This window comes from Pteropus medius, unplaced genomic scaffold (assembly GCF_902729225.1).
Source record: "Pteropus medius unplaced genomic scaffold, Ma_sr-lr_union100, whole genome shotgun sequence".
Taxonomy (NCBI): domain Eukaryota; kingdom Metazoa; phylum Chordata; class Mammalia; order Chiroptera; family Pteropodidae; genus Pteropus; species Pteropus medius.
The window spans coordinates 28,728,266-28,750,777 of NW_024344378.1; the positions used below are offsets into that span (position 1 = coordinate 28,728,266).

Consider the following 22,512-nt stretch of genomic DNA (forward strand, 5'->3'; position numbering starts at 1 on the left):
TTGATGTTTCCCATATCATTTTGATAGTTGGTTCTATACGTGAGTAGAAGGGTGAGTCAGCAAGACAAGGAGAAAAGCCTTCCTTCTCCTTCATGAAGAATGGAAATCACCAATGGAAAATCTGTGGGATACTATTTATTGGGCAATGGCAATGTGCAAATCTCCTTGCAGACCTGCTGAGAGGTAAAGTAAGTCCCTGCACGTAAGTGATCTCTCTTTGGTACGACTACAAATGAGGGCAATATACAATAGGAAAGGGCTGGGTCCAGAGGAAAGGGAACGATAAAGTGCTACAGAATTCAAACAGGGAGATGATCATTTCAGCTTGAGGTTAGAGAGGAATGGGTGATGATGGAATAGAGCGAGAATGGGGAAGATTGAGGAACTCTTCATGATGCAGACAAATTTTAATTCAAGGTCTCTATCAGGAGTTTCTCCAAGAAGCACTTAGGGTAAGAGCTTCGTCATCGCCAATAATTTAGGTTTTCCCCTGATGGCATCCTCAGTATTCAAAAGGTACCAACTACTTGCCAGACTTGCTCAATAATATGCTGATACAAAACTAAAGTTTCATTTTCTCCCTATGAAAATCATAAAATATCTTAGATTATTGGTCTTCTCTTAATGAAAGATTATAAAAGTTTTTCTTTACTTTTACATAATCTGCCTAGGAAGTAAAGATTCTATGCCTTATTAAATATTTCCTATACTTCACATTGTCTCTCTCAGGTCTTTGATTACTTAGAAAAATGAAGTCTTTTCAATATTAAAAGAGCTAAGATTTTTTTTTTAAACTATAACTTTCTATATTTGTCTTCAAAACCTTAAATAACTGGGAGTAGGATGTGTAACACACCAATGCCAAAAAAGAATCCATTTAAAGAAGTTACTTAGCATTAAACAATTTCTATAACATCTGCATTTTTCTAATTTTCTATAATACACATGTACTATTTTAATAATGTATTATTTCATTATAACATATAAACATGTAATTTCCACATATCCCTGTGACAAGTCTTGTAGAGTATGTGGTTAGTAATTTTTCCTTTGCTCCACCCTCATCCTGTTTTGTTGGCTTCTGTTTTCGATGTTCAGAGCTTCTCTGCCCCACACTGTTGAGAGCATGCTTTGACAGAATCTAGGACCAGGGATTCGTTACCTAAAGCCGAGTTTCCAGGGATCTTTTCTCAGGGGTGGGGGAGGCGGTAGGTGGTGAGTTGCAGGACACGGAAGGTATTTTTTGTAAGTGCTTATTTTGGTGAAGCTCGTAAAGGGCACATAGCATTCCAAATAAATTAATTTTCTCAGCTCAGTTGACTGATTTGGTTAGGAAAGCAAGTTGCATACAAATTAAAATGACAAGTGAAGGTAGGAGGTACAGAAAAAAAATTGGTGCTTTTATTTTTATTCATAGTAGATGTAAGATTTCTAATAACTGCACAATATTATTGTTATTTTCATTTGGATTGGCTCTGTGTGAGATGTGATGACGTCAATGGAGGTTTTGACGGGACTAAAAGACCTGTCACATCTTGACACTGGCTGGGGGAAGTATTTTAAAACCTGTCAGGACTACTAGCAACCTGTGTTCACTCTACCCCAAAGCACTTCTTAAATTACATTAGAACTCTAAAATACAATGAGAACTACATCAATGTTTTGCAATCTCTAAATATCAGATTAAGATATGAGTGAAGGACTGTAGTCAAATTAATGAAAACTTTTAGAGAAACTAACATTTCCCCTTAGTGCAATATACACATTAGAAATAGTATCAGCTCAAAATTTAGCTTTGGGTGGGACTAGCAATTCATTTAAATTAATGAATACAAATGGAATGTTTTCTATTTTCAAGTTACTTTGTTAAGTGCTGAAAAGTTAAACAATAAAGCCCAAATTTGGAAATAAACCAGAAATTTTTCAGTGGGTAAATGGTTAAAGAAACAGTGGTGGAGCCATAGGAGACATAGTTGATATATGTTAACGACTTACATGGCTTAGAAGGGCATTATGCTGAGTGAAAAAAGCCAGTATCAAAACATCACATACTACATAATTCCATGTGCACAACGTTATAGAGATGGAGAACAGTTAGTGGTTGCCAGGGGTCAGGTTTAAGGAGGGTTGGGGGTGGTCGAGTGGTTGTTAACTACAAATGGATATAGCGCAAGGGAAATTTTTTTGGCAATGGATAGTTCTGTATCTTAATTGTGGGAGTGGTTACACAATCTACACACGTGATAAAATTTCATTGAACTGCTACCACGCACACACACACACACTACACACGCACACACACTGCATACTGAGCATATAACACTGAAGAAAACTGAACAAGTTTTGTGGATTATACCAAGGTCAATTTCATGATTTTGAGAGTATACTATAGTTATGTAAGATCTTTCCTTTTGGGAAAACTGAGTGAAGGGTATGTGGGACCTCTGCATACTATTTTTGCAACTTGCCATCAATTTATATTATTTCAAAATAAAAAGTTTTTTAAAAGTTAAAAGATAAGAATGACATAGCTCCTGTTCCCAAGCTACTTAAAATTTATTAGGGAGATAGACTTACACACAAAAGTCTTCAAAGAGATAATTCTGAAGCATACCAAAAAGTGATTTAGTAGAGGAAGTATTAATTTTGGGGTATGAGATTCAGGGAAAACTTTCAGAAATGGTGGTGTTTTCAACACACTTTGGGAGATGTGAATGAGTTTCCTGTGGGAGGAGAATGGGCCAGTGGTCAGAGATGAGTAAGGCCCTGAGTGGGCAAATACCATCCTTGCTCTTGGATTAATGAGTCTCAGAAAGTCATTATTTTAGTCAGGTTTCAGCTCTCTAAAACTAATAATATTTTCTGAAAGAAATTCATCAAAGAATTTGCATTTGCATTTTAGTCAAGTTTCAGCTCTCTAAAACTAATATTTTCTGAAAGAAATTCATCAAAGAATTTGCATTTGACATGAATTTGTTTTGATTGAAGTTAATGTTATTACTTGTATTGTGCTATAAAAATTGTGAATGGGCTATTTGGCTTGAGAAAATGTAGCAACCTACTGAGCCTGTTACAGGGTTGTGAGCATGAGTTTCTTGCTTCGTATAAATGTAAGGGTAAGAAAAACAGGAGAAACTGTCAAATTTTCATAAATTCATATTACACAGTCAGTAATATAAGTTCCTCATCAATTAAGGATTGCTAGACTCTATGCCTACTTGGGTATGATCCTGATATTTCATACAAAACAACAAAAAGTGTGTTATAATTGACTTGACTAGTAATCTTTTATTCATCTTATTTTTTTCAGCTTTATTGAGATATAATTGACATAGCATTGTGTAAGTTTAAGATGTACATGTGTTTTGATACACTTCACATTTGAAATGTTTATCACAAATAAAATTAGTTAACACATCCTTCACCTCACATAATTACTATTTTGTTGTTGTTATGGTGAGAACATTAAAGCTCTACTCTCATAGTAACTTTCCAGTACACCATGCTGTACATAAGATCTCCAAAACTTATTTAACTTGTAACTGAAAGTTTGTACCAACATCTTCTCACCCCTCAGTCATTCTACTCTCTGTGTCTATGAGTTTGATGTTTTTAGATTACACATATAAATGAGATAGTACAATATTTGTCTTTCTCTGTCTGACTTACTTCACTTAACATGATGCCCTCATTGTCCAACCATGTTGTTGCAAATAGCAGAATTTCCTTTCTTTTTATGGCTGAGTATTATTCTATTGTGTGTGTGTATGTGTATGTGTGTATTACATTTTCTTTATCCATTTATCCACTCATAAATACTTATGTTGTTTCCATGTCTTGCTATTGTGAATAATAAATTGTAATAAACATGGGAACGCAAATATCTTTTTGAGAAAGTGATTTCACTTCCTTTGGATATATACCCAGAAGCAGGATTGCTGGATAATATGGTAGAAATAATCTATTAACTCATTTCAATTTGATCTTTAGAGTCTGAAAAAAAATTATTTTCTCATCTCCCGACTTAATTTTCCAAGTAATTTTGATCTAGGTGAGTACAAATATGACCTTTGCCAGGGTGTTCCACTGTCATTTATATACCATTCGAACACATTTATATAGGTATATGTTGCAGTGTGGATTCTGGGATGTTAGACTTCCTGAGTTAAAATCATGACTCCTTCACTTGTGCAATCTTAGGCAAATTGGTTTTTATGCCTCATTTTACTCTGTGCTTCAATTTTCTCACCTGTAAAATGAAAACGACCATAGTACTATCCCATAGGGTTATAAGTTTTAAATAATATTTCATGTAAAACTCTTTGCAAAAAAATATAAGCTATTACTCAGATCTATGATAGCCAACATATTTGCTATCATATGCAGGAATAAAGTATAAAAAATACTGGTATGGTAAAAGTGGAACATGGTTTCTTCTGTACTTCTTGCTTTGAAGCACAAAAGCTTAGAGTTTTTAAAAAATACTTTTTTATTGAAATACACATAACAGAAAAAATGCCCACATTACAAATGTGTAACTTGAACTGACACTAAAACTTCATGCTACTCTTGGAACTCTGTACTAAATCCTAGAATCAATGTCTGGCATCATTTAGAGACTGAAATAAAGCAAGATTTTGGATATTCCCAGTGCCTCTCTTGCTGGTTCTAAATCAGGCTTTCTGGGACTGCTTTAAATGTTACTTAGGTACAAATGCAGTAGTATAAATTCTACTTTGATAATAAAAACATAATGCTTGATCAGTTGAGTGTATTTTAGAGCAAAATGAGAGAATTATTTCTTGTATGATACAAATTAAGACTACTGCCTACTGTCAATGAACTCTAGTATACTATTATCAAAAGGTTTTATTAATTTAATCTTGTTTTAAAGACAGTGACCTGTCGTGAATAATTTTAATAATTAGTAATGCAGCTAATTCTAGCAATTCTCAATCTTGTCTTTTTTTTCCCTAGCTTATAACAGTAAAATAAGCTCCTAAAATACTTACTTTTTGTTAGTTTTTCATTCTGCTGTTTTCTTTCATGTTTGATGTGAACCAGGCCTCATTTCATGGCTTGATTATAGAATGACATAATGACTATTACCCCAATTGTGATTTCAAGTAAGCCATAGGATTACAGCCTCCCAAAATATATTCCCAATGGCTGCCTTGGCATGGTCTTTCTCCCTAGGCCTGCACTCTGCTTATGTTCAATCCCTTAAAAAAGGGAATGGGGAGCAGGTATCGTTTTCATGAATCCATTGTGTATAATCGAAGTTGGAAAAAGTCTTCTTTTAACTCTTCTCCGAAGTGTACATTTAGCAGAGAAAAATTTACTAGATCTTCTTGGATGAAAAAGAGCCCTGACTGAGGGGTAAAGATTCTGAGATTTCAGATGTGGACATTTCTTAGAGAAAGAGCAGCACAGTTGAAATAATTCCTGGTTGAGATTCCATGATAAGGGAACACTCAGCAACAACAAGAAGGTGGAGGATGTTGGAGCAGACCTCACTGCTGATTTGTATTCACCCCAAAGCCTCATGGGCTTGGAAGCAACTTTTAACTGAAAAGTAGATGTATTATTTAGGAATATGCGTTCATCAAATCTATGATTTTACTGTACACCCGTTCAGCAGCATCGAGGCCCCAGATGAAATCGAAGTGGTTCCAATCTGGCAACAGCTTGAAGTAATGGAGATTTCTGATTTGGGGGAGTATCCTGGCCACATCCTGGATTGTTACAAGGACATCATTTCCACCAACCCACATTGCAGTAGGCACTGTCATGGCAGTCAAGTCGTATAGTGGGGGACGACTCTATGGAAGAGAGAGAAAGGGCATTCATGAGAGGAAGCTCCTCACAGCAACAACTGAATTCGAATAAGCAGAGAGACTGCCAAATCACTATCTATCAAGTTTATAGTCCAATAAGGAAATAGATTCAAGCAAGCAATAATCCTTCAAGGAGTTTGAAGGAACAAGGCAAGATAACAAACATTTATATACAAAGTAGGATATGTTAAATGCCATAAAACACTCCACAAATACAGTAGAAGTGAAGACAAGAAGAAAGTATTTCCAACTGGGGGCTTCATATAAAAAGAGTTGTTTAAAATAACTCTTGAGGGATGGTTGGATTTTGACAGATAGGAAGGAGGGAGGGAGGAAGAACATGTATGCCATGGTCAGGAATGGCAAGCTATCCAGTGTACCCAAAGAATATATGTGAGGGAATACAGTAGGATATTAAGATTGGAGAAAAACAGTAAGTTCTATATGTCAGGCTAAGGTATTTGGACATCTTTCAGAAGTTTTGGTGACAAGGTGGAATCATTTCTCAGAGTTCTGTCTTAGGATTACTGAATGGGCATCAGTTTGTGGAATGAGTTAAAGAAGGAATAGTTAAGAGGTAGGTCTTGAACAAATCTAGACAAGCAGTTTGGGTGGTTTACAGAAAGAGATAATTGAAGCTATGAAATGGCTAAATTCTTCAAGGAGGAAAGGGAGAGATGTGAAGAGTTTTGGGGGAATGCTGACAACTTGACAGTGGTGAGAGATAGAGAGTAGCCAGTGTAGAAAACAAAAAGAGCCATCAAAAGGGAAGGAAAAAAAATTGGAGGTCATCGCACGCTAGAAGTCCTGGTTAGTGAAATGAGTTGCAAGAATACTGTAGTAACTAACATAACATTTTTGAAGGTGAGAATAGGCAATTGAATTTAGCACTTAAAAGCCACTGGTGACTTTAAATAGAGTAGCTATAATAGAAAGACAAAGACCAAAACTATGTTTTCCAGGGTTCAAGAAGAGGGGACGAAGTAGAGATACTTGTTTTAAATATTAGAAAATATTGATAAAAACAGAGTGATGAAATGATGACTTGATATAATTGATAGGTTGAGGAAAGGTTTTTCTTTGTTTTTCTCAAGGGACAGTAGTTCACTTAAGATAATAAGGGGGTTGGGGCTGGGTGAAATGGTGAAAAGATTAAGAAGTGCAAATTGGTGGTTACAAAATAATCACATATGTGACATACAGCAGAGGGAATATAGTCAATAATATTGTAATAACTACATATGGTGCCAGGTGGGCACTAGACTTTTAGGAGGAACACTTTGTAAATTGTATAAATGTCTAACCACTATGCTGCACGTCTGAAACTAATGTAAAATAATATTGAATATCAACTGTAATTGGAAAAAAATTAATTAAAAAAATTAAAAATTAGCCACATACACACATAAAAGAGCTAAAATTTCATTTAAAAAATAATAAAATGAATCAGGAGGAAGAAGATGAGAGGCAATGGGTCAAGGACAAAAAATCAGGTTAACATGGAAAATAAGAGGAACTTCACTTTCTGAGAGAAAAAAGGGAAAGAGAAAACCTAGAGGACAGAGACATTTTAAGGTAAATAAGAGGAGAATTAAGACATTTCATTATGCAACAAATAAATATTAAGAACCAAACAAGTGGCAGGTACTATTCCAGGCGAGAAAATATTGGTGAACAAAACAGAAGGAAATCCCTGCTCTCATGGAGGTTACATGGTTTAATTCTCTTATTTTTGATAAAACAGTGAGTGCAGAGATTATGCTAGAAACTTAAGAAGCGGGCAAACTGACAAGACTAAAATGTAATAAAAATTGACATCGAGTGATCTAAAATCACAAACAAATAAAATAGGATTGGCCTGGAAGTAGGGCAGGACCAGCTAACGGCTGATAAATTCTAAGGACATTTACACTTTCACACCCTTCAGTTATCAATTGTTCACTTTAATCTTACAATTTTATTTGTTAATTTTACCTCAATAAAGCTGAAAAAATAGAACTTGACTATAATGGCCTTAACTTTATAATTTTTTTGTTCAATTTTCTTATAAATGTAAACAATATGTAACATGCTCAATAAAAATAATGGACAAAAACAGAAGTATGTAAATCTAAAATGACAGCCTTCTTTATTCCTTCATGTCCGTTCACTTTATTCTTCCTTTCTTTCCCTTTCAGAAGACAATCACTACAACGTTTGTTTTTTACTTTTTTCTGGCCTTTTTCTAAACATTGGAAAATACATGTATTTATGAATAAGCATAGTCTGAAGGGCAGGAGAAAACTTTTGGGGGTAATGGAAATGTTCTATATTTTGACCGTGATGGATTCAAAGCTCACTGAATCAGACATGTAAAATTAGTGAATTTTATTGCATGTAAATCACGCCTTGATCAAGCTGATTAAAAAATAATAAAAATGCATAGTTCTCATACTTGTCTTAGAGCTAGTAGATCATTTTTCTAACAATCCTATCCATTACTGCCCTACGTTTACCCTCATAGCCTTAAAGAGGTCAGTGTGGGAAAACATTGGAAAATTTTAATTTAATATGCTTAGTTTATACTGAGAAGCCCAGCCCTTAACTTTGAGAAAAGAAATGATGGCAACAAGATTGATTAAAAGTACAAGAGAGCTAAATGAGTCTACAAATTTTGGTGTGTAAAATTAGAGGAAAACGATGCCTTAAGACTCAACTCTTCATGATGTCTAATACTCTTAACTTTCCTGTGGAATTCCAATTCTTGCTATTGGTATCAAGAAATGTGTCATTTACTCCATAAATTTTTATAGATTCTTATAAAACAATTTTCCTTATTATGTAGCCATTAAAAATTACGTTAAAAAATCTCAGTAACATTGGTTATGTCTTGCTATAACTGTAAATGAAAAAGCAAAATCAAAAGTTGTGTAAAAGCAGTGATGCTTAGAAGATTGGAATGCAACAAAATATTGATACATCTAGTTATCTCTGGGTAGAGAGATTATAAATTATTTAATTTCCTTAGTATATGCTTCCTTTATTTCTAGATTTTCTGCAATGAATACATATTAAAATTAGACATTTTTCTAAAAGCTCTGTCAATCTGTGTGAATGCCATCATTTACCAGGTAGGATTCTTCTCACCCTCAAATACTTTCTTACTACAATTTCTCTAAATTATCCTTCTGGGGGCATTTGGAGTTGTAGTGACGCATGTTCTCAGTTTTTTTTCCCCAGTTAGTGACGCACCTGGTTGTAGTGACGCATGTTCTCAGTTTTATTTCCCCAGTCATAAGCTCTGAATTCATCAGATCGGTAAAGCTGAAATAAATGTTTTTTAGAAAAGTAATCTTCAGAGTTAGAATCATGAATTTTAGCAACAAATCTTGGGAAAACATTGTACACTGGGAAGAAAAAAGGCTCTGGACCACTAGAAGAATATAAATACATTTTTATCACTATGAAAAACAAAGTCAACAGAGAGAGAGAGGAATGATTCCTCTTGGTTTGAAGGAAAAGTTAATGGAAAACCAAAACTCATTAGAAGGAAGTCAAGTCTCAGATAATTCCCTTTCTGGGGAAGGCTCAGATTTCCTGATGCTTTTCCAGTTTACTTCTTGCTTTAGCTCAGGGCCTATTTAAAAAGCTCCGATTTATGACGGAGTTTATTTATGTCACCTACTTGGTCTGCACCATACCTGCTCTTTCTCTTAAAATCCAGAGAAATCAAATCATTAAGATGGTAACATAGACAAAATGGAAGCCAGTAGGTGTGCTCACTTTGTCCTTTCACATAGGTGAAAATAAGGATTGGAATAGTTTTCTATGACAAAGACACTACCTGTTTTATATGCAGTATGTTCTGTACTGACGATCCTGTGGGAGCATGTGACATATACACGTCCATTCGACTCTGAAGGAAAATAAAACACATGTTACAGCAATAATAATCTAATGAAATAAACTATGCCTTTGAGAAGCAGAGAACAGTTCTGCTAAGAGTTAGTAAACAAATACTGGGAATCATCTAGACAGATATGATTTACGTCAGACACTTAAACATGAGTGAACCATGGGCTGACTAGTGGCATGGGTTGCTTGAAAGCAAACCTGCACCAGCTCTGAAACTATAGGATAATTTATTTATTTTCAAACAGAATAAATAGTAATGGACATCATGGAGCTAAGCAAGTAGGAAAGGTATTACAATAGTGCAAGTGTGGGGGGTAGTGTGTGTATGTGCATGGACGTACATGCACATGTCAGTAAACCAAAAAACCTGGATTTCAGGATATAACTTTATTAGACTTTTTGTGACTTTGGGCAAGTTATTTAACATCTCTGAGTTTCCGCATTTTCATCTATTAAACAAACATACTATAAATCATACTACCAATTTGGTGGACTCTTGTGAGGACAAAAGTAAAATGTTATAAAAGCAAAGCTAAAAACCAATTATTTTCCTATGCACTGTACTTCAACTTCTGTAAACACTATAGAGATGAAAATTATAGAGAACGAATATAATCATAATTCTATATCTCGGAATATAATGAAACTAATAAAGAGAACTATTAAAAAATCTTTACTTTTGAATAGGCAGACTTTGAACAATGATTCTTTATGGTTTTCAGTCCAACAAAACTTAGCTTCTTAAAGAATAGGAGTAGGGTGGGCTGATGGAGAAACATTTGGGACTAGCCTCACTGTCAGTCTCATTGGCTGCCATTTGGAATATGACAGCAATAACTATCCAATTGCACTCCTCCAAAAATGTCAACAGCTCCTCCCACCCTCTCCTCCTGCTCTTCTTCCTCAAATTCTCAATCACAGGAATTAGTCGATGAAACAGGACTGCTGCTTCTTCCTAGAAAAGAAAGTCCACCTCCATTCCATTTTGTCTTGTAATTTCCAAGTTAAGTGATGAGTTTTATTTGAGGTCAAGGCACCCAAAAAGTGAAGGCACACAGGAAATAAGTCCAATGCTTGTATGCACTTTTCTTCTTTACTAGGATTTTAGTTTTTTTTAATGCACTATATTAATTGTAAAATCAAATTCTCTGTAGTAAGTTGTCGCTGATTGCGAACTTGTGAAACTACTACCCATTGCAGAATATTCATTTTCCTAACCTTGAGCAAAGATAGAAGGATGAAGCTGCCTATTTTCTTTCCCAGTCTTCACATTCATGGTGTATTGAATACCTAATATTCTATGCATAGCAAATCTCTGCCTTTCAGGGTTTAGAATACCATATTATTTTATGCAGTGTAATAGATGCATCGAAATGAATCAAAAGAAAGTTGGAAGTTCTTAAAACATTCAGTAGTCTCATAATCATTATACATACCATATTCATATTTTTCTTGTTGCATCCAGCCCATAAGGACATAATTTCACTACATAGCACCCATAATATTTTGTTGTCGCAGATTTTGACAGAAGGTTGCGTCCCTGTCTTATTTTCTAAAAAAAAACCTTTGGTACCAAAAAATTTCTGTAAAAATAAAAAATAATTATCCTTTCAAAAACCATTTCCAGACTTCTTGACATTTCCTTCATCCCAAGAATGAGGATTCCTGGAGATCTATTTGTATTATTCTGTGATATTTCAGTCAAGGAGACCAAGTCACTCAGACAAAGTAGCTACTTATAATCCATCTCCATGCAGGAAAGACACCAGACATAATTTACAATAAGATTGAAGTAAGGACCCTTAACCCCAAATTCGCTTCTCCACAGTGAAGCGTCCCTTTATGTCCAATCTGTAATCGCCTATATTTCTTATTTCTCATTAATTGGCAAGAAAGGCAGAACACTTTCTCCTCAAGGTTAAATAATGTCTGGAATAGGAAGGAAAAGCAGGATTTTCCCTATTACCCATGTGTAGACCGTTTTTCTCATAGTGTCCCAGATTAGCCAGTTCTTATGCTGAAAAGTGCAGAATGGTGCACCAAACAGAGGGTGCTACTTGACAGAAAAAAACTGATGTCATGGAGGCAGCATGGTAAAAACTTGTAGGGCTTGGAAAGTAAGCTTATTCGAGGAATCTCTGATGAGAGGACTGGAGCTTCTGGGGACAACAGATATGAAATGGTAGGATTTAAAGTGACAGGAACTTTGACAGTACAGGATATAAAATGGATAAGCCGGAGACAATATTTGCCTTGGACCTAACCTATGTAGGCAAAGTAATACATATGCAAAACAGGTATATTTAGAGAAAGATGTGTTTGTCTACCTCTGAATTTAATTTAATTTATCTGCCTAACGATGCCCAAATGTAGAAAACATCCAGTACTAACTGATATCAACACACTTTGAAATACAACTATCAACCACACAAAAGAAAAGTTACATCACTTGAGTTTATAGTAAACCATAAAATCAAACTATTTTCAAACCAATCATTAGGTTCTATGGAAATTCTTTTTTGTGTTAGCTCTCAAATAATTTTTTTTCCATTTCCATCATTCCATCATTGAGTTATTCCAGGCCCTCATCTTGTATATGAATTACTGTGATACCTTAATTGGTATCTTTGACTTCATTTTGGCCCAAACTCATTTTATCCTTCATCCCAAATTTAAGGGGCAATCTTGGCAAAATACTATGTCCCTTCTGCCAATGATCTTTTTAGAAAATCAAAAAACAAACAGAAAAAGCTTTCAATGGATAAAATTCCAAATTCACAATTGGCAATCAAACTGCTTTCCAAACCCTTGGAAAATAACTTATAAATATTTAAATGAATAAGTGAGCTATAAGACATTTAGTCTTTGGAATCTTAGCTTTAATAAATTAGAACAAGCTTGTATATGGGAAGGGGCATATTATTCAGGCTTATCTAATAACAAAGTCAGAGACATCAGTGGTCATGTGAAACTTAAAAATGTCTTCCATTTGGGCATTGTTAATTCATTGACCTGCCCAGTGGAACAAGAAAACTTGTGAGTAAACTTTAAACAAACATAGTGCTCAGCTCGGCTAGAAATTCTGATGTGTACTCAGGTCTATTAATAACTGAATATAGTAAACTGTATATGATAACAGTAGATGCTGTGATACAGACATGCACACACTTGGATACACCAAAGCACATGATTGTAGTCTGTTTCCATAAATTTATTTAAATTTCCTACTTTTACTTCATAATAGATTTAAAAATAATAAGGATCCATGATTCAAAATGAGACCCTCAGATATATTTTGGTGAAATGTGGAGCCTACCTTGATTGCAGAACTTGGAAGTAGAAAAAAACTGGTAAAAATGCCCGTGGGATATTTGAATGAGAGCACAGGACCCAAGGCAAAATTCATTTTGATTCTTTGTGCCACTTCAGGCATGGTAGAAAAGGCTATAAACCCTGAGAGAACAGAGATAAGACAATCTTGTAAAAATGAGAAATACTTATGCAATGTTTCACTAACAGAAGTGGGACTCTGCTTTGTCATTTGTATCTTTCTATTGCAATGATTTGGGGGATGAATTGGGAAACTCTTCTGAGTTATTCTGCAAAGATTATCTGCCTTCAGTCCTCTCAGCTCTCAAGTCTCCATTTTTCTTTTATTCTGGACTAGTTTACTTGGTTGGGGAAAGTGAGGGATAAGCTGCTGAAGCAACTACTGCTAAGTGAACTGCGGACAACATCCCTTCTCAAGCGTGGGGTAAGCGCTGGCAATGTTGTCATTTTACCCTCAAGCCTGAGAAGCCAGATTGAGTCACAGAGCTTCTAGAAATAAATAATCAGCTCGGGGGAGGTGAATCAATAAGTTCTTTATGCAGTATTATTGAGTTATTCCACTTTTTCTTTCTCACAATGAAATGAGATTTCATTGTTCCCAGTGCTTCACTGGATGCTTATCGATCCTCCAGAATCTTTCCTGTTTCCAAGAAGGAAGGGGATTTCCCTCTGTCCACCATGGTCCCAGGAAGGACCAGGTGTCTCCATTTGCTCTGATCTTTCAGCAATAGCATTGCACACATTTCTAGCCTTGAGGAGGCCATGTGGAGTTTCTGTGTGTTTTGGTTCTCAAAGGTACCATCCTGTGCCCCTTCACTGTGTGGGTGGGTGGGTGGGGGGTGCTTTTATCCCCCTCTGAAATTCTTGTTGAAACATTGAAACTGTCTTGGCCAAACAAGATCTGACTTTGTATCAACAGACTGAGCAACTGACTCTGAAACAGGCACAGCACTTACTCCTAGAAGATCTCTGGTGAGTTTTTTGGTGGTTATACTGACTGACTAAAGAGGCCTATTGTCATTTAGTGAGCTGGTACTTGGGTTGCTAAATTCCTGCAAAGAGTAGGTCCTTCCCACAAAATGAAAATTGCTCTGTCCCAAAATGCAAATAATGCTTACTGAAAAATTTCATGCCCCAGATGAAGTGAAGAACATTGAAGATCAAATTTTCTATGTTTTACATGCAGAGCAGATATAAGAGCATATCTAAGTCCTACCCAGTTTTCTAGCCCCCACTCAAGTCATTCCTGCTCCATCCAATGCCCAAGCACCTCACTGGTGATATCAAACTGACCTGGTGTAAATCTGTGTTCTGTCTCTTTTGTGTTAAGAGACTTTGAGCAATCCACTTAACTTCTTTGAACTTCTATTTCCTCTTCTATGAGATGGAAATAATAATAGTAGGATTGTTTTAAAGCTTAGAGAGACATATTGTGGGAAAGGTCCTGAACACAGAGCTCTACACCTAATAAACGCTCAATAAGTATTGCTATGACAGTATAATTATTTGTCTGTTAGTGGCAGTTGCGTGTGTTTATTTTGATATCCTATTAGTTTTTTGATATCCTTTTAGAATAGTCTCTCTGATGTTCACTGCCTGTTTCAAGCTTGTAAGCTGCCTGTCAATATAAAACACTGATAAACATATTTGCTGTTGATGATTATGGTGATAATGAGCCTACGATAAGAATATTTATTATCTCTTGCACAATTTCACACATACTTAAATATTACATTTCACATAACTCGGTATCTTACAATTGAAAGCTTTAGTGGAAGTTCACTAACAAATTCACACTTTCAATAGTATGGATTCCTTTAATTTTTTATTTGAAGCTAAATTATTGATTTCCCCCCAAAAAAGACCTAGAAAATTACTAACAGGTACATCTTTGAAGATCAGAGTCTCAAAAATAAAAAAATATATATATTTCTACATAGTGCTTACTTTTAATTGCTACCCCATAAATATTAAATCATACACTAAATAGGTAAGCCTATTTGACTTATCATAGTAAGCTTTTGTGTTCCAACTCAAAAAAAAAAGTGATTATATATTTTCAATTTGTTCAAATATAAATAAAAAAGAAGTTAAGATCGATGTGTTCTTCAGGAACATTTCATCGCATTAAGCTTTACTTCTTTGGATTTTGGATACATGTTCTGGGAAATTATATTACCATTACAAAAGTGCTTTTGTGATCAGAAATGGAGGAAAGGTTTGCCCTAAATACCATCTCTGAAAATCCAGGTTTATAGCTATTAAGATTTTGTGCCCAGTATAAGACAGAGAATTAAGGGCACTATAAATGGTAGTAACTCTGTTCTAATTTAAAGATGAACTTTTGCAAGACTCTGACCCTTGTAAAACCCCGACCTTTATAAACATACCTATTGTAGTGCCAAGTGAATGTCCAACAAAATACAGCTTCTCTTGACCAGTTTTGTTTACAATGAAGTCTATTATTCCTGGGAGATCATATTTGGCCATTTCATCAAAACTGCAAAATAAAACAGGAGCGTGTAAATACTCGCAACTAAGTTTAAAACTCCGATGGCATTTGCTCACTTACTTTTTACACACAGAATTCTGTATTCCACTTATTTGGTGTGTACTTTATAATTTATCCAATTACAGGTAGGCTATTGTAACTTTTGTTTGCTGCATTTACTTTCTAATGGCAGGAATGATTTTCAGACTTGTGTATACTACCCAAAGTCAGTCTTATCGTTCTTCCTCTTCATTCCCTTACATAGCATTTCTTTCACTTTCCTTTCTCCATCTAGTTTGCATGCTTCTACTTTAGACTCCTCCAGAGGACTTCAAGGCTCTTACGGCTATTTAATATCCTACTTTGGAAATAGAACTGGTTGTAGATAATGATTCTACCATGTAATAGCTGAGTAACTTTTGATAAGTTACTTAAATGCTCTGAGCTTAAGTTTTCTTATCTGTGAAATGAACATAATAGTACCTGCTGTATATCAGGGATATTATAGGGGTTAGGATAGTATTAAAGGAATGATTCTTAGCTGTTAGTAGGTACTCAGTTAGATGTTGCTATTATTAATATTTCCGTCCATATAAAGATATATCCAACATATACTATAGTACCAGTTCAGCTGGCATTAATACAAGAGAACAAAAAGGCCTATATAACATTTACTTGAGTCAGATATCTCATGGCTAGAGGCCTGTTTATTAAAAAAAATATGAAGAAATCTCTAGATTAATATTCCCAAGTATAAGAGAATTGTGATACCTTACAGTATACAAGCTCCAAGCTCTCAGCCAAAGACCAGTGGTATAAAATATTTCCTAATGCTTACCACTTCCCAAAAACTCAAACCTTAACAATTTATGCTATCTCTCCTTTCTTCTTAATCTGTCAGTGGGTGCTGAGTATTTCATTAATATGGTAAGAATACACGCTCCATTCTAGCAGCAGGCTTGCAAGCTAACAGGGAGCTTGGGCCTATGAAGGGAAGCCTATTGTGGACATTATCCTGTCCTCTGGTGACAGCAGAAAACACTTTCATTGAAAGAAATAGTGTATCAAAAGATTCTTCTCCATTGCCCATTAACAAGTTTTTATAGACCTCATACTGGAGTTTTTCTGAAAACCATATTCTATACAGTCTCAACCATAGTTTCTCTAAATAAAATATAGTATTGATACACATCATTATAAAATGGGTAGGCTGTCTAAGAGAAAAGACTTGTATAAGCAGCAACAGAATGAATATAAGCTTTGTGAGGGCAGGAATTTTGTTCACCTTGGAATGCTCAGAGCCTAGAAAAGTACATACAGTAGGCATTCAATAAACATTGAGTGAGTGCATACATTAGTCATAGGAACTTCCTCAACTATTCTTTCGGACATATTTATAACGTATAGTATTGGATAGAATTGGATGTTAAAATGATCTTGTTAAAATGATACAATTTGCCTGTGAGAGAATCAGTAGAAATCAAAGCTTCTTGCTATTTCTCTCCTTTGAGATGTTAGTAGGAGCTGCAAGGAACCATGTGACTTCAAATATCATAGATTATTATTAATATCATTCACACTATTATATTCAAAGAAATTGTCTCAAATTTTCTTCACGATTTTTCTTAAATACAGTTTACCTAAAGGCCCAGAATTCCTCTTCAGTCACTGAGAGTGTTTTGTGTCTTCTTGACCAAGTGTTTCCCCTACTGTTCCCCATCCAGACATCATAACCGGCATCTGCTAGAAGGAATCCAAGGCTGCCATTGGCATAATTCTCAAGCCAGGAGGCATTGTCTGCAAAGAGGGCATGCTGCATATACACAACTGGCCGAGCACCTGGAGGGAAGGAGGAAAAGAAGAGAGAGAGAGAGAGAGAGAGAGAATAATTTATTATAAATAGAGCATATAAATAGAGCATCTTAAGAACATGACAGGGATAAAGAAACTGTGGTACTTATATACAATGGAATATTACTCAGCCATAAGAAGAGATGAAATACTGCCATTTGCAACAACATGGATGGACCTTGAAATAATCATGCTAAGTGAAATAAGCCAGAGAAAAAGTTAAAAACCACATGATATCAGTTATATGTGGAATATAAACCTAAAAGCAACAAATGAACAGGACAAACAAACAGAGACTCATGGACCTGGACAATAGACTAGTGGTTACCAAAGGGCGGAGGACAAAGAGGGAGGAGGGAGGTAGATTGGGTAAAAGGGGTCAAATATGTGGTAACAGAAAGAAATCTAACTATGGGTGGTAAACACACAATGCAATATATATTTGCCTTACTGTTGAATTGTGCACCTGAAACTTACTGGATTTTGTTAACCAATGTCACCATAATAAAAAGAAATAAATTTTAAAAAATTCTAAAAAAGAAAATAAACAGTTCTAAAAAAGAAAAAAAAAGTACATGACAGAAACATAAACACACACCAACACCACCACCGCAACAGGAAAAGCAAAAACCAACAACGGTATTCGTTTTTCCCTTTGTCATTAGTGTAGATTTTTATGATCACATGACAAATTTCTCAAGCACATAGTTTGTACCTGGTTGTATGCTGACTAACTGACATGATTGAGCTTATTTAATTCTTACAATAACTCTATAAAGTAGCTACTATTTCGAGGATCTTCATTTCACAGATGTAGAAACTGAGGCTTAAGGTAGTTAAGTAACTTTCCCAAAGGGTCACCCAGCTAATAAGGTACAGAGCTAGGACTTAAGTTCGGTTTTATATCATGCCAGAACATGTGCTTGTAACTGCTCTGCTCCATGGCTTCACATTTACTCATCTCCTGGGTTTGGCTTACAAAATATGAAGAGTGATCACATTTAATGAAGTCTCATGCCTCTTCCAGTCCTTCCTCCAGGGAGGAAGATGACGTGAGTATAAAGGAACAACGACTAGTTCTTCACCAAATTTCTAACCAAACCCCCAGCCTCTGCCCACTGGAGAGCATTTGAAAACTATAATAAAAAAATTAGCTCAACGTCAGTGTGCCAACTCTCAAATTCCCATGGGAGAGAGTGTTCAGGGAGATGAGAAGGATTGGGGCAGAAGTTTATCAAAAAGTACTATAATTTAATGGTTGAGTGCACAGACTCTGGAGTCAGGCTGCCTGGGGTTGAATCCTGGTTCTTTCATTTGCTATTTGTGTGAAATCAAATCTGTTTGATAATCTGTTTTGCTTCAGTTTCATCATCTGTAAAATAATAAGTATTTCTAGTATTAACCACGTAGGGTTGCTGGGAGGTTTAACTGATTTAAATTAATGTAAAGCTTTTGCAGCAATACAGCTAGTAAATGGTCTTTAATTCCAAATCTCCAAATTCTACCTCCTGAAGCAAAACCTTGTAAATGTTTTCTCCTTTCGTATTTCAGAATCCTGTCTTCCCCAGGCCTAGGGGAGATTGAGTTGACAGATTTAGCCAAACACCAAACAAGATAAACAAAAAATCCAGGATGCCTTATTAAATTTGAATTTCAGATAAACAATGAGTATCTTTTTTATATAAGTGCTATATCCAAAGTGAGAAGTATAAAAAAACTTGTTCGTTGTTTATCTGAAATTCAGTTTTAAACTGTGTGTTTATTTTATCTGGTAACCCTACCCATGTTCTACTCTCATTTTTTTTTTATTCTGAAACTCTTGAATTACAAATTTTTTTCTTAGGGAAAGAAAATGTCAAACAGCATAATTATAGCTGCCTCTGAATGTGGATGGTGGGAAAGATGATGCAGTGATCATGGTAAATGATTAGCCACTGAGGCTTTGCAGAGATCTTGCTTTTTCTTCTCTCTCCTTCTTCAGAGGCTTTGCAGTTATATCTTCCTTTTAAAGAGTAGAATTCCTCTGCTTGTGTATGCCTGACTCCTCATTCGAGAACGAGGGTTTATTAACACCATGCTTTTTCATTCCACACATCATCACTTGGTCCCTCAAAGCATATGTGAATATTAAAGTTTTTTTTCCCCCTAGAAAAGTAAGTTTCAGAAATGCCGGTCATTTGACTTGATTTTTTATCCTGCAGAGGGAGGGCTATTGATTCTAGTGGAGGCAGGAGAGATGCTTTTGGGGTACCTCATAGCCAACTTCACACAACTCAGCTAATGTCTTTCCAACAGTGAGAAAATTCACTTTCCTAGAACACAACAAATTTTCACATGAGAAATCAGTAATGAGCTAATAAAATGTAGGCTCCACCTTTGTATTTACACCCTAACAAGCAAGCTTGGTTGCAGTCAGCAAGATCAGTCTTGCCCTTTATATTTTTAGGTTCTTGGCAGTCACCAGAGAATGGAAAAAAAATGAGACTCTCTGTTAACCATTTAAAGACTAATCCAAAATTCAAATAAATTTTGATAAATCAGTCACTTACTTAAAGAATAGCCGTACTAAATTTTGATCATATTCAGTCCTTCTTATTAAGAGAGACACATCTTGTACCTGTGCTCCTAGCATCTCTTCGCCCATAGGGAATTCTGTTGACGCTCAGTATGTACCCATCTTGAGTGGTGACTTCATATTCTTCACTGGGGTAACCATTGTAGGTGATTATTTCACTCTGCCCAGTGAAAATACAAGCATTAGCTGAACATCTTCACTAAAGTTTATCAAAAGGAACTAGAACAAAGCATCTGGTATGTATTTATTGAGGTTAATTATCTTAATCTGTAGTCCCAGATAACTGTAAAATTAATTTACTACATAAAGTCTTGGTAATAAAAAATATGTAGAATATTAGAAAATGTCTACTATTGGCATTTTTGAGGGGGGATAATATTTAACATTGACACATTCTTTTGACAAAACTATATTTTCAAGTCAATTTTCTTTTGACACCTCTCTTGGTTTAAAGATAATAAAACCAGTAGTCAGGCAGAAAGCAGTCATATTTACTATCCAGATGGCTTAAAACATAAATTCTTAATATTCTTAAAATATAAATTCAAAAGAAGAGGTTGTCTATAAAAATACAGTTCTGTTTTGTATTACTAGAAGTATTTATTCAGTCAAAAGAGCAGATATACCTAGCTTGACTCTTAGAAAAATGTTTAAAATAATCTGTATTCTTATCAGAGATTTTCAGCTATAACAGGACCTTTAATCATTTCATAACCCATTAATCGACATTATTTGATGTTTTTTGATATTTTCCGTGACTTACAATATTCATCCACACCTCAGGATTTGCTTCATTTTCCAAATTAAAGAATCTGTCAGCATTTAAAATTCCACAAATCAAACATGTTGTTGTAAAAAACAGCCACATCATGGGAATGAATGCCTGACATAAAACATTTAATAATCACAGATTAATTTTATATATCAAAGTCAGTTAATGAAATGAAGATTGTGCCCTAATAAAAACTTGACTAACATTCTGGGAAAGATGAGAAAGTGTGGAAGGGAGAAAATAACAGTGAGCTAACTCTGAGCATTATTAAATTATTTTTTCACTTAGAAACTACCCTTGACATAGTTCAGTTCTGAAAATGAAATAAATTTAGCCTAGTATGGAGGCTTATCTTTTTGTTTTATTTTAGTCAAAAGTTTTCAATTATTTTAAGTCTTTGCTCACCAGAACACCTAAAGATTCAGAGGACAAGTTTTCATACCATGGCAAAGCTAAGAGTGGAGTTATCCTCTAGTCTAGCCCAGCATCCCACAAAACGAACAAGAACTGAAGCTTCGACCATAGAAGTTTACTATCGGTTTCTAATGATGTGATTATTCTCACATAGACACCCAATGGCAGATTTTAAATAAATGTGCAATCTCTCCTCCTTGGCATTGCTTAAAAGCATGTCTCTTCAAAGGCAGGCTAACATCATTGCAGTGGAGAGTGCTCATCGTACGAGAGCTGCAACTCAATAGCCTGAGATTGAAGATCAACCTCACTACAAACAAGATTTCTAAACGTAGGTAATAAATTTAGTAGCTTTTTCTCTTAGTTTCCTTGTTGGTAGAATTAGAATAATAGTGTTACAGGGTTACGGGGACTATTATAGGGTTATAGAGAGAATTAAGTGAAATGTAAAGCACTAAATGGAGTATAAACTCTTTCACTACTTAATCCAAGAATGAGTAAGAAAGTAATAGCAGAGAGGTTTTGTGGTAACAAATTAATGACTGACTTCTAGAAATTCAGAATTTACTTTTGAAATTAAATAGCTTTCCATACATTTGCTATCTGGTTGAAGACCATTTTATATCTGTAAATGATATATAATTTAAAACATTTTTGAAATGAATCATAGCTAATATCTATTGAGTGCTTAGCTTGTGCCAAGAATTATTCTAAATACTTCACATAGTTATTTAAACCTTAAAGAAACTCCATGAAGTAGGTACTATTATTAGCCTCATTTTATTAATAAAAAAACAGAGGCTTAGAGAGATATAAGATCTGCCCAAGGTCACAGAGCCAATAGGTGACAGAACTAGTACAGGAATACAGGCAGCCTCTCTCCATAGCCCTTATGTCTGACTACCACTCCCATTTGCCTCCTAGTTGCGATAAATCTTAATCTTACCTTGTTAGATAAGCTTCCTCTGCTCCCAAAGACTCCTTATGGATTAGGAACTTCTGATCTTCGGCATGTGACATCAGGCTGAAGAATGAGATATGGTTGCAATGACAGTTAGAAGCTAGAGAGATGAGAGACTGGAAACCTGTGGACATCGAGAGGCCCTGGGCTGTGACACACACACAGGGCGTCTTCCCAACACACCGAATGCTATGATGCACTTGTGGATTGGGAAATAGTGGTCTATATGATGCCAAATAACCAGTTTGAATCCTTCATGCGTCCATTGAGTGTCTGTGGCTGTTGGGAGTTTTCAGCAACATTTTGAAACCAGTGAGTCAAATGGGGAAGGATGTATTCAGGATCTTAATACACAAAATCAGAGATAATAATATCTACCTCCTCAAC

At 35.3% G+C, this 22,512-nt stretch overlaps 1 protein-coding gene across 1 annotated transcript; it reads right to left on the reverse strand.

The window, feature by feature from the left end:
* Positions 1 to 5,027: 5,027 nt before the first annotated feature.
* Positions 5,028 to 20,849, reverse strand: LIPN (lipase family member N). The gene is made up of 9 exons (XM_039872438.1): positions 20,742 to 20,849; positions 20,021 to 20,138; positions 17,193 to 17,391; positions 15,452 to 15,561; positions 13,048 to 13,184; positions 11,168 to 11,314; positions 9,661 to 9,732; positions 9,069 to 9,140; positions 5,028 to 5,822 (listed from the first exon to the last, which is right to left on the reverse strand). The coding sequence occupies exons 1-9, from the start codon at positions 20,847 to 20,849 to the stop codon at positions 5,589 to 5,591; spliced, it is 1,197 nt and encodes a 398-aa protein (XP_039728372.1). The 3' UTR covers positions 5,028 to 5,588.
* Between the last annotated feature and the right edge of the window lie 1,663 nt (positions 20,850 to 22,512).